The sequence below is a fragment of the Helianthus annuus genome, chromosome 5 (genome assembly GCF_002127325.2).
Source record: "Helianthus annuus cultivar XRQ/B chromosome 5, HanXRQr2.0-SUNRISE, whole genome shotgun sequence".
NCBI lineage: Eukaryota > Viridiplantae > Streptophyta > Magnoliopsida > Asterales > Asteraceae > Helianthus > Helianthus annuus.
In genome coordinates, this window is record NC_035437.2 from 44,517,913 (window position 1) to 44,530,775 (window position 12,863).

Sequence of the window (12,863 nt, forward strand, 5' to 3'; positions counted from 1 at the left end):
TAATCCCCAACCTACAAGTGGTAAATTCAACAAAACTTATTTTCCGGAAAAACCATTTTGATTAAAACAAACCTAAGTGTTTTGAAATCATAATGGGAAAATAGTTTGTTGTAAGGGGGCGTTCTGATTGTTTACGCCGAGTGAATGGTGAATTGAAGCAATTCACATCAAGTTGTCATTTTACTTGTACAGTTTATTTTCAAAGTTTTTGTAACACCCCAAAAATATAGATTATATATATACGCAATAAAACTCGGTAAAAGCCAAGATAAAATAACTAGGAAAAATAACCTAGTTAGTTTTGAGTTCTTGGATTTAATAAGAAATCTAGTTAAGAAAGGTCCTTAATAAAACTTGAACAAGTAAAGGGGCTAAAGTTGACAAAAGTTAAAATGGATTTTAATTATTAAAGATTTAACACCAAAACACACACAAAGTGTGTGTTCTGGTCGCGTACAACACAGAAGCCAGGAGAGCTCCCTAAAACCCAAACCCTAATCTACAAATTCTTCAAATTGAGAAGCCAAATCAAGTTCAAATCAAAAACCAAGCACAAACTAGTGATCACTCAAGTGAGGGGATCACAAGGTATGTCGAGTTTAGTCTTTTGGTTTCGATTTGATTACTTGATGAACACATGAAGTAGAAATCTGAACTTGCATGTTTGATTTTTTGAATGAAGTTATGATAAATTCATGATTTAGAACAAACCCTAGTCAATAGTTTGATGCATTAGTGTCAATAAACATGAGATTCATAATCATCCATTTATGAGATAAATGGGTTTTGTAGAAAGATGATGAACACTAGAATTATAACTATTAATCTAGTGTTATTCGAACTCAATGAAATAAGCCTAAGTGTTGATGTGTAAACTAGATATTGAAATTGTGAAAAATACTCAAAATTGGCCAAATAACTAGTCAAGGAACTTGATTATTGATTTTGGTAAAATCATGCCCTCTAGGTGTTTGTTGAAATGCCTAAAAGAAAACTAGATGTTGAAATTTTGAGTAAAAACACATATTTGAATGTTATAGTGAATTATGCGTTATACGAAATAATAAGAGTTCTAAACAAGTTGATGATTGAACTCTATAGGCAAAAGAATTGAATCTTTAAGCGGGCGAGCCGGAGTTGATACACGCTTGAAGGAAAAGCACTAAAGGTACGCGACTTGTCGCCTCGTTACATTTACGTAGATAAGCCTAGTCGTAGATATGTCTAATGTTGTTATAGCGAAAATAGTTGCGTTTGGTAAGTCTAAGAAGTGATGGAATTCACTCGACAAACCAAACGGGTCAAAAGAAATAGTTGAAATAGGTATGATGTCGAAATAGTGGAATTGAAACCCTTTTTGGTAAGTCTAAGAAGTGATGGAATTCACTCGACAAACCAATCGGGTCAAAATAAATAGTTGGTTAAATATGTTAATTGATAATGCCGCTTAATTAGTCATAATGGGACGTAAGTAAAGTGATGTAATTCACTAGATGAAGAAGGTGATAAAATAATGGTCGAAATGGTAGTGTTTGGAGTGACTCGAACATTAATCGTTAAATAGAGTTATAAAAGCAGAAACCGAGGATTAGAAGGGATACGCTAAGGTCGACAAGCCCGGGAATGGGTAATAATGATTAGAAAGCAATGTCGACGAATTATGAAGGTATGTACTTGATTCGTTACATTTGGGTAAATTTTGATATTTAGCATATCTGTAGTTGGATTGTGTATTAAAAGTTGAGTTGGATTAAAGCGATGACAGTCGCTATATTGAATAATAGGCCAAGAATCTGGTCAGACCTCGTTGGTAGTCATCAAAATGTAGAATTCCTTAGATGAGCCAAACGGGTCGAATAACCAAATAAGGCATGGAAATACATTGTAGTATGATTACTCAGTCTTGTTATTATAGACAAATGACATATTGGGATACGAGGATTTAACATGTCGGGTTGTGGGAATGAAATCCGAGAAATTGTTCCAAGTAAATAAGCAAATCAAACAAAGGCATAACATCCCAGAGTCTACCGTAAATTACGGCACATACCGTAATTTACGGTAGACTACAAATAGTTACGGTGGGTTTCCCCTGTGTTACGGCGGAACTAGAAATTCCCAGAAGCTACCGTAACTTACGGTACCTACCGTAAGTTACGGTAGAGCTTTAAAAATTATGATGAATTTTGTATTTCTTTGTTAAATCGAATCCGTTTTAGACGTAGTTTCGAATATGTATTATTTCTAAGTTTTCTAACACTAATGTTTAATGAAAACATTTCAGTTTTTAGGTATCCAAGGACTACGGATGATGGTCAAGCTAGCTTTTGAAGAACCGAACACAAACTTTTAAAGCTTCCGCGTAAATTAACTCTGTTTAAACAATGTTGTGATGTAAACCGTTTGTTAAACAACTTATGGATGTTTTAATTAGTTGGTAGACAACTATGTTTGTTACCTTAGAACTTAGTTCTTGAAACTAAGGTTTTAATTTAGATATCCTTAAAAAAAAATGGCATGATTCATTATTAAACTAAAGTAAAATTAGACGGGTGTTACAAGTTGGTAATCAGAGCTTACGGTTGTCAACAAAGTGTTCGGTTCAAGCTTGATCGATCGTCCGGTAAGGATTAATTATTCATGTTAGTAGATCTTATCCTATTTAAATGAAAGAGACGGAAATTAATGTGCATGGGAAGAGTGCGTTAATACACTCAAACCCGGAAAGTGCACTAAATGAGAACGGTCAAAGCAAGTTACGAACTTGGCTAGACCGAAGCAAACAAAGTTATGTTATAAATGAGATGTTTAATAATTGATGTAAACATTTCTTGGAAATTAATGTGCATGGGAAGAGTGCGTTAATACACTCAAACCCGGAAAGTGCACTAAATGAGAACGGTCAAAGCAAGTTACGAACTTGGCTAGACCGAAGCAAACAAAGTTATGTTATAAATGAGATGTTTAATAATTGATGTAAACATTTCAGTTTCAAGACATCCGGTAAGAGTTACTTATAATTGAGATTAAACAATATGAAATATGCGAAAAGTGTATGGGAGGAGTGTATAAATACGCTCGAACCTGGGAAATACACTAAGTAAGAAAGGTAAGGCAAGATATGTACTTGACCAAACCGAAGGAAAATAACACATTACTTATGACTAAGTGAGTGTGATATAAATTCCGTATAATAAGATGGAAATGAATTAAATAAGTATTGATTAACCATTATGGATGTTTCAGTTAAAGAAATGTCTGCAGTAACCAGAGATGATTCGGCATCTCAGTTGACTGAGCAAATGAAAGCTAAGATTTCCGAGGCAGTCGGAAAAGCTCTGGAAAATAGTCTATCACATTATATTGATAGATTACAAACCACAATCGTACCGGTGGTGGATGGTATGATGGCTGAATTGAAAGACATCATATTACAAGAAATAGAAGAGAGGAGGGTATTGGATATGAATCCAAGTTCCGTAAAGAAGTCCAAGTCTAATAAAGCTCCCAAGAGAGGAGTTACAAAAACTGTGTTACATCAGTGCAAATTTTGCGGAAAAATTCACAAGGGCACGTGTGGTAAGCCAAGACACAAGAAGTCTAAACGTCCAGAAAGGCTTGGAACCAAAGACGCAACTGACACAATGTCTGATGCCCAGAAATCAAGGACAAGGTCGTTTTATATAACAGCCGCAGAGGCTAAAACTGAACCCGATATCATTTCAGGTATGTTTCTTGTAAATTTAATTTAACACAAATTTAACGAATATGAATACTATGAGGCAAATTAGGAAACAGTTAATAAATAAAAAAAATGTGGGTCTTAACACCAATAGGTGTAATACGTAATGCGATACGTTAGAAAGAAGATTTTGATAATGAAAAGTTTATGAAAAACTTAAACATGACGTGATGCGAGGCAATCATGGTCACAAGGAGTGATATAGAATATAATCATGTTGTAGCGTGAGTTATGGGATAGGAGATCATAAACTCGCGTAAATCCGAATATAGCAAAAGGGATATACCCAAATTAACGGGGCATGAGGTGACAGTGACTAGCCAGTCTAGCTGATCAGATCATCCAAAGTCAAAATAGTGTTGTGAATTATATAAAACACTTGTCAACATAGGGTAGTATGGAATAAGCATATTGGCAAACTCATACTATTGGGTAATCAAGTGGCAATCGGGACAAATAGGCGACAAGATAAGAAATGCGAGACACAAGTTATGGTCCGTGAGGACTTACACGTAAAAGACGCATGCGTCAAGGCAAGGGATAACTTTTGGCTAAAAGAAAGAATGCCTTAAAAACAAAACTAGGTTGTTTTAATCCAAGCCAAATAACTACTTAAAAGAAGGTTTCGGGGACGAAACCTCTTTAAGGGGGGTAGACTTGTAACACCCCAAAAATATAGATTATATATATACGCAATAAAACTCGGTAAAAGCCAAGATAAAATAACTAGGAAAAATAACCTAGTTAGTTTTGAGTTCTTGGATTTAATAAGAAATCTAGTTAAGAAAGGTCCTTAATAAAACTTGAACAAGTAAAGGGGCTAAAGTTGACAAAAGTTAAAATGGATTTTAATTATTAAAGATTTAACACCAAAACACACACAAAGTGTGTGTTCTGGTCGCATACAACACAGAAGCCAGGAGAGCTCCCTAAAACCCAAACCCTAATCTACAAATTCTTCAAATTGAGAAGCCAAATCAAGTTCAAATCAAAAACCAAGCACAAACTAGTGATCACTCAAGTGAGGGGATCACAAGGTATGTCGAGTTTAGTCTTTTGGTTTCGATTTGATTACTTGATGAACACATGAAGTAGAAATCTGAACTTGCATGTTTGATTTTTTGAATGAAGTTATGATAAATTCATGATTTAGAACAAACCCTAGTCAATAGTTTGATGCATTAGTGTCAATAAACATGAGATTCATAATCATCCATTTATGAGATAAATGGGTTTTGTAGAAAGATGATGAACACTAGAATTATAACTATTAATCTAGTGTTATTCGAACTCAATGAAATAAGCCTAAGTGTTGATGTGTAAACTAGATATTGAAATTGTGAAAAATACTCAAAATTGGCCAAATAACTAGTCAAGGAACTTGATTATTGATTTTGGTAAAATCATGCCCTCTAGGTGTTTGTTGAAATGCCTAAAAGAAAACTAGATGTTGAAATTTTGAGTAAAAACACATATTTGAATGTTATAGTGAATTATGCGTTATACGAAATAATAAGAGTTCTAAACAAGTTGATGATTGAACTCTATAGGCAAAAGAATTGAATCTTTAAGCGGGCGAGCCGGAGTTGATATACGCTTGAAGGAAAAGCACTAAAGGTACGCGACTTGTCGCGTCGTTACATTTACGTAGATAAGCCTAGTCGTAGATATGTCTAATGTTGTTATAGCGAAAATAGTTGCGTTTGGTAAGTCTAAGAAGTGATGGAATTCACTCGACAAACCAAACGGGTCAAAAGAAATAGTTGAAATAGGTATGATGTCGAAATAGTGGAATTGAAACCCTTTTTGGTAAGTCTAAGAAGTGATGGAATTCACTCGACAAACCAATCGGGTCAAAATAAATAGTTGGTTAAATATGTTAATTGATAATGCCGCTTAATTAGTCATAATGGGACGTAAGTAAAGTGATGTAATTCACTAGATGAAGAAGGTGATAAAATAATGGTCGAAATGGTAGTGTTTGGAGTGACTCGAACATTAATCGTTAAATAGAGTTATAAAAGCAGAAACCGAGGATTAGAAGGGATACGCTAAGGTCGACAAGCCCGGGAATGGGTAATAATGATTAGAAAGCAATGTCGACGAATTATGAAGGTATGTACTTGATTCGTTACATTTGGGTAAATTTTGATATTTAGCATATCTGTAGTTGGTTTGTGTATTAAAAGTTGAGTTGGATTAAAGCGATGACAGTCGCTATATTGAATAATAGGCCAAGAATCTGGTCAGACCTCGTTGGTAGTCATCAAAATGGAGAATTCCTTAGATGAGCCAAACGGGTCGAATAACCAAATAAGGCATGGAAATACATTGTAGTATGGTTACTCAGTCTTGTTATTATAGACAAATGACATATTGGGATACGAGGATTTAACATGTCGGGTTGTGGGAATGAAATCCGAGAAATTGTTCCAAGTAAATAAGCAAATCAAACAAAGGCATAACATCCCAGAGTCTACCGTAAATTACGGCACATACCGTAATTTACGGTAGACTACAAATAGTTACGGTGGGTTTCCCCTGTGTTACGGCGGAACTAGAAATTCCCAGAAGCTACCGTAACTTACGGTACCTACCGTAAGTTACGGTAGAGCTTTAAAAATTATGATGAATTTTGTATTTCTTTGTTAAATCGAATCCGTTTTAGACGTAGTTTCGAATATGTATTATTTCTAAGTTTTCTAACACTAATGTTTAATGAAAACATTTCAGTTTTTAGGTATCCAAGGACTACGGATGATGGTCAAGCTAGCTTTTGAAGAACCGAACACAAACTTTTAAAGCTTCCGCGTAAATTAACTCTGTTTAAACAATGTTGTGATGTAAACCGTTTGTTAAACAACTTATGGATGTTTTAATTAGTTGGTAAACAACTATGTTTGTTACCTTAGAACTTAGTTCTTGAAACTAAGGTTTTAATTTAGATATCCTTAAAAAAAATGGCATGATTCATTATTAAACTAAAGTAAAATTAGACGGGTGTTACAAGTTGGTAATCAGAGCTTACGGTTGTCAACAAAGTGTTCGGTTCAAGCTTGATCGATCGTCCGGTAAGGATTAATTATTCATGTTAGTAGATCTTATCCTATTTAAATGAAAGAGACGGAAATTAATGTGCATGGGAAGAGTGCGTTAATACACTCAAACCCGGAAAGTGCACTAAATAAGAACGGTCAAAGCAAGTTACGAACTTGGCTAGACCGAAGCAAACAAAGTTATGTTATAAATGAGATGTTTAATAATTGATGTAAACATTTCTTGGAAATTAATGTGCATGGGAAGAGTGCGTTAATACACTCAAACCCGGAAAGTGCACTAAATGAGAACGGTCAAAGCAAGTTACGAACTTGGCTAGACCGAAGCAAACAAAGTTATGTTATAAATGAGATGTTTAATAATTGATGTAAACATTTCAGTTTCAAGACATCCGGTAAGAGTTACTTATAATTGAGATTAAACAATATGAAATATGCGAAAAGTGTATGGGAGGAGTGTATAAATACGCTCGAACCTGGGAAATACACTAAGTAAGAAAGGTAAGGCAAGATATGTACTTGACCAAACCGAAGGAAAATAACACATTACTTATGACTAAGTGAGTGTGATATAAATTCCGTATAATAAGATGGAAATGAATTAAATAAGTATTGATTAACCATTATGGATGTTTCAGTTAAAGAAATGTCTGCAGTAACCAGAGATGATTCGGCATCTCAGTTGACTGAGCAAATGAAAGCTAAGATTTCCGAGGCAGTCGGAAAAGCTCTGGAAAATAGTCTATCACATTATATTGATAGATTACAAACCACAATCGTACCGGTGGTGGATGGTATGATGGCTGAATTGAAAGACATCATATTACAAGAAATAGAAGAGAGGAGGGTATTGGATATGAATCCAAGTTCCGTAAAGAAGTCCAAGTCTAATAAAGCTCCCAAGAGAGGAGTTACAAAAACTGTGTTACATCAGTGCAAATTTTGCGGAAAAATTCACAAGGGCACGTGTGGTAAGCCAAGACACAAGAAGTCTAAACGTCCAGAAAGGCTTGGAACCAAAGACGCAACTGACACAATGTCTGATGCCCAGAAATCAAGGACAAGGTCGTTTTATATAACAGCCGCAGAGGCTAAAACTGAACCCGATATCATTTCAGGTATGTTTCTTGTAAATTTAATTTAACACAAATTTATCCGATGCGAGTGCGAATGATAGTTGCATAAAGGCATATATGGGTAATGAATTGGGAAACTTATGTAAAAGAAATACCTATATGAAGGTATATATATATATATATATAGATAAGAAAATAAATAATGGAGAGTATGTGAAACCGAGGTAAAAGTAATCTCGGTAAATATTTCAACGGGAAGGAGTGCATGTACACTCGAACCCGGGAATGCAATGAAAGACAAGTGTCATAACGGGAAGGAGTGTGCGTACACTCGAACCCGAGAACTTAATGAAGTGAATAAATGTTGGGTTGGGAAGGAGTGTAATTACACCCGAACCCGGAAATTGTATTAGTAGCGAATGGCAAGGGCAAGGTTGTACACTTGGTTAAACCAAATAAACGATACATATTATTCGCCACTACGAATAAGAAAGTATCGTCAAATGCGAATTTAGAAAATTGGGTATGGGTAACCATCCAAGTAACATATTATTAACCAAAACCGTATGAGGAAGAACAATAATTACATTGTTAAGTGTAGTTGAATAAAAGATTAGTAAAATAAAAATATTAGAAGTGTTAGAGCGAAAACGGGTAAACCCCAAGAGCTATATAACGGTAGCAATGGTTTTACCAAACAAGGCCTAAGAAATGAACCCTCAGGACATTAATAAAAGAGACGGTGATGCAGATTAAAAGTTAAAAGACTCAGATTAAGAGTTATGACTAAAAGATGCTGAAATTCTGCAAAACAGAAATTTAGATAGTTGTGTTCAACTATTTCAATGTTGGACGGGCTAGAATAAAGTATAGTACTTGCTATTTCAAGCGAGCGCAAACCAAATAGTGAAAGTGCAAAATATTAGTGAATCTACGTGATAGGTCGTAAAAGATTATAGAAAGGAAAATGCAAACCAGTGAAACAAAAGTGTTAAAAAAAAAACATTATGATAACGAACCCGGGTAACGGGTTGAAAGGAAGTAGGGGCATAAACCAAATGACGGAATGAGTAGGATAAACCGATGCGAAAGCGATGTAAGAAGTCAAAGAGTCGGAAAGATAACTCGAAAGAAAAAGAATGTAGCCTTAGACTACGGTCAAGGTCAAACGAGTTTCAAAAGCGAAAATAAATTATTCTAAACATAAAAAGGGGGTGCCTAGACGCCATGTGTATATACATATATACAATTAAATAAAGATACGAGTAGAGGATGACCTATGGGATCACTATAACCTTGGGTTATAAACAATATAAAGGTCTACGAGACCAAATTGACCCTCGGGTCACAAATACAAAGAAACAAACTATAGGGCCTCACCTTAAAAAGGGTAAAAATCTAATAAAATAGCCTATGAGACTAAGTAAAGGAACCTACGGGTCACTTTGGGATTAAGCATGAGGACTTGTTACGATCCCCCGCGTAATACAATAGCGGAAGAGAATAAATTCTCGTCATTAATTCATGGGTATGAGTAATTGGCATAAGTTGAAGAGATAAACGTTAAACTAAAATTCAGTTTTAGTGAGAGACAACATTTAACGAATATGAATACTATGAGGCAAATTAGGAAACAGTTAATAAATAAAAAAAATGTGGGTCTTAACACCAATAGGTGTAATACGTAATGCGATACGTTAGAAAGAAGATTTTGATAATGAAAAGTTTATGAAAAACTTAAACATGACGTGATGCGAGGCAATCATGGTCACAAGGAGTGATATAGAATATAATCATGTTGTAGCGTGAGTTATGGGATAGGAGATCATAAACTCGCGTAAATCCGAATATAGCAAAAGGGATATACCCAAATTAACGGGGCATGAGGTGACAGTGACTAGCCAGTCTAGCTGATCAGATCATCCAAAGTCAAAATAGTGTTGTGAATTATATAAAACACTTGTCAACATAGGGTAGTATGGAATAAGCATATTGGCAAACTCATACTATTGGGTAATCAAGTGGCAATCGGGACAAATAGGCGACAAGATAAGAAATGCGAGACACAAGTTATGGTCCGTGAGGACTTACACGTAAAAGACGCATGCGTCAAGGCAAGGGATAGCTTTTGGCTAAAAGAAAGAATGCCTTAAAAACAAAACTAGGTTGTTTTAATCCAAGCCAAATAACTACTTAAAAGAAGGTTTCGGGGACGAAACCTCTTTAAGGGGGGTAGACTTGTAACACCCCAAAAATATAGATTATATATATACGCAATAAAACTCGGTAAAAGCCAAGATAAAATAACTAGGAAAAATAACCTAGTTAGTTTTGAGTTCTTGGATTTAATAAGAAATCTAGTTAAGAAAGGTCCTTAATAAAACTTGAACAAGTAAAGGGGCTAAAGTTGACAAAAGTTAAAATGGATTTTAATTATTAAAGATTTAACACCAAAACACACACAAAGTGTGTGTTCTGGTCGCGTACAACACAGAAGCCAGGAGAGCTCCCTAAAACCCAAACCCTAATCTACAAATTCTTCAAATTGAGAAGCCAAATCAAGTTCAAATCAAAAACCAAGCACAAACTAGTGATCACTCAAGTGAGGGGATCACAAGGTATGTCGAGTTTAGTCTTTTGGTTTCGATTTGATTACTTGATGAACACATGAAGTAGAAATCTGAACTTGCATGTTTGATTTTTTGAATGAAGTTATGATAAATTCATGATTTAGAACAAACCCTAGTCAATAGTTTGATGCATTAGTGTCAATAAACATGAGATTCATAATCATCCATTTATGAGATAAATGGGTTTTGTAGAAAGATGATGAACACTAGAATTATAACTATTAATCTAGTGTTATTCGAACTCAATGAAATAAGCCTAAGTGTTGATGTGTAAACTAGATATTGAAATTGTGAAAAATACTCAAAATTGGCCAAATAACTAGTCAAGGAACTTGATTATTGATTTTGGTAAAATCATGCCCTCTAGGTGTTTGTTGAAATGCCTAAAAGAAAACTAGATGTTGAAATTTTGAGTAAAAACACATATTTGAATGTTATAGTGAATTATGCGTTATACGAAATAATAAGAGTTCTAAACAAGTTGATGATTGAACTCTATAGGCAAAAGAATTGAATCTTTAAGCGGGCGAGCCGGAGTTGATACACGCTTGAAGGAAAAGCACTAAAGGTACGCGACTTGTCGTCTCGTTACATTTACGTAGATAAGCCTAGTCGTAGATATGTCTAATGTTGTTATAGCGAAAATAGTTGCGTTTGGTAAGTCTAAGAAGTGATGGAATTCACTCGACAAACCAAACGGGTCAAAAGAAATAGTTGAAATAGGTATGATGTCGAAATAGTGGAATTGAAACCCTTTTTGGTAAGTCTAAGAAGTGATGGAATTCACTCGACAAACCAATCGGGTCAAAATAAATAGTTGGTTAAATATGTTAATTGATAATGCCGCTTAATTAGTCATAATGGGACGTAAGTAAAGTGATGTAATTCACTAGATGAAGAAGGTGATAAAATAATGGTCGAAATGGTAGTGTTTGGAGTGACTCGAACATTAATCGTTAAATAGAGTTATAAAAGCAGAAACCGAGGATTAGAAGGGATACGCTAAGGTCGACAAGCCCGGGAATGGGTAATAATGATTAGAAAGCAATGTCGACGAATTATGAAGGTATGTACTTGATTCGTTACATTTGGGTAAATTTTGATATTTAGCATATCTGTAGTTGGATTGAGTATTAAAAGTTGAGTTGGATTAAAGCGATGACAGTCGCTATATTGAATAATAGGCCAAGAATCTGGTCAGACCTCGTTGGTAGTCATCAAAATGGAGAATTCCTTAGATGAGCCAAACGGGTCGAATAACCAAATAAGGCATGGAAATACATTGTAGTATGATTACTCAGTCTTGTTATTATAGACAAATGACATATTGGGATACGAGGATTTAACATGTCGGGTTGTGGGAATGAAATCCGAGAAATTGTTCCAAGTAAATAAGCAAATCAAACAAAGGCATAACATCCCAGAGTCTACCGTAAATTACGGCACATACCGTAATTTACGGTAGACTACAAATAGTTACGGTGGGTTTCCCCTGTGTTACGGCGGAACTAGAAATTCCCAGAAGCTACCGTAACTTACGGTACCTACCGTAAGTTACGGTAGAGCTTTAAAAATTATGATGAATTTTGTATTTCTTTGTTAAATCGAATCCGTTTTAGACGTAGTTTCGAATATGTATTATTTCTAAGTTTTCTAACACTAATGTTTAATGAAAACATTTCAGTTTTTAGGTATCCAAGGACTACGGATGATGGTCAAGCTAGCTTTTGAAGAACCGAACACAAACTTTTAAAGCTTCCGCGTAAATTAACTCTGTTTAAACAATGTTGTGATGTAAACCGTTTGTTAAACAACTTATGGATGTTTTAATTAGTTGGTAGACAACTATGTTTGTTACCTTAGAACTTAGTTCTTGAAACTAAGGTTTTAATTTAGATATCCTTAAAAAAAATGGCATGATTCATTATTAAACTAAAGTAAAATTAGACAGGTGTTACAGTTTTCTTTAAATGTTTTTGAATTTTAGGGGGAGTAAGAAATTTCAGAAAATCCAAAAACATTAGAAAATTTGTAAATCCCAAAAACATCAGAAAAAATGAAAAAGAGTTTTGTTGTAAAAAGAGGAAATGATAGTACATCAGTGGACTATCACAACATGCTAAAGAATTGGAAAGTCAAAAATATGATAAACAATCTCACTGAGGATATGCCAGTAGGTTTTTATACATTTAGTAGATTGTTTTCGGGATATAAATCTAAATACAAAAGGCTTACTTATATCGTGGGGAACATCTCTCGAATATATGGGTAACCCCCGAAATCTTATTTGAAAGATTTTCTATTTCTGACATACTAGGTCTTTGGGCGTGGTGATATCTGGGGTATTATACCTGGACTT

The 12,863-nt window shown here is 34.7% G+C and overlaps 1 protein-coding gene and 2 long non-coding RNA genes across 4 annotated transcripts; all 3 read left to right on the forward strand.

Annotated features, from left to right (window-relative positions):
- Nucleotides 1-451: 451 nt before the first annotated feature.
- On the forward strand, nt 452-2,455 carry LOC118479277. The gene is made up of 3 exons (XR_002591854.2): nt 452-588; nt 1,102-1,168; nt 2,285-2,455. It is a non-coding gene; the product is annotated as an uncharacterized LOC118479277 (long non-coding RNA).
- A 2,197-nt stretch (nt 2,456-4,652) lies between these two features.
- LOC118492452 lies at nt 4,653-6,624 on the forward strand. The gene is made up of 3 exons (XR_004893779.1): nt 4,653-4,779; nt 5,293-5,359; nt 6,476-6,624. It is a non-coding gene; the product is annotated as an uncharacterized LOC118492452 (long non-coding RNA).
- Nucleotides 6,625-7,439: 815 nt separating this feature from the next.
- On the forward strand, nt 7,440-12,385 carry LOC110938963. 2 transcript variants are annotated; one of them, XM_035990477.1, is made up of 3 exons: nt 7,440-7,916; nt 11,006-11,072; nt 12,189-12,385. In XM_035990477.1, the coding sequence occupies exons 1-2, from the start codon at nt 7,445-7,447 to the stop codon at nt 11,068-11,070; spliced, it is 537 nt and encodes a 178-aa protein (XP_035846370.1). In that variant the 5' UTR covers nt 7,440-7,444; the 3' UTR covers nt 11,071-11,072; nt 12,189-12,385. The 2 variants fall into 2 exon arrangements, 1 of the variants encoding a protein (XP_035846370.1); XR_002591853.2 differs by lacking the exon at nt 7,440-7,916 and adding an exon at nt 10,356-10,492 and having other exon boundaries at nt 12,189-12,379.
- The last annotated feature ends 478 nt before the right edge of the window (nt 12,386-12,863 follow it).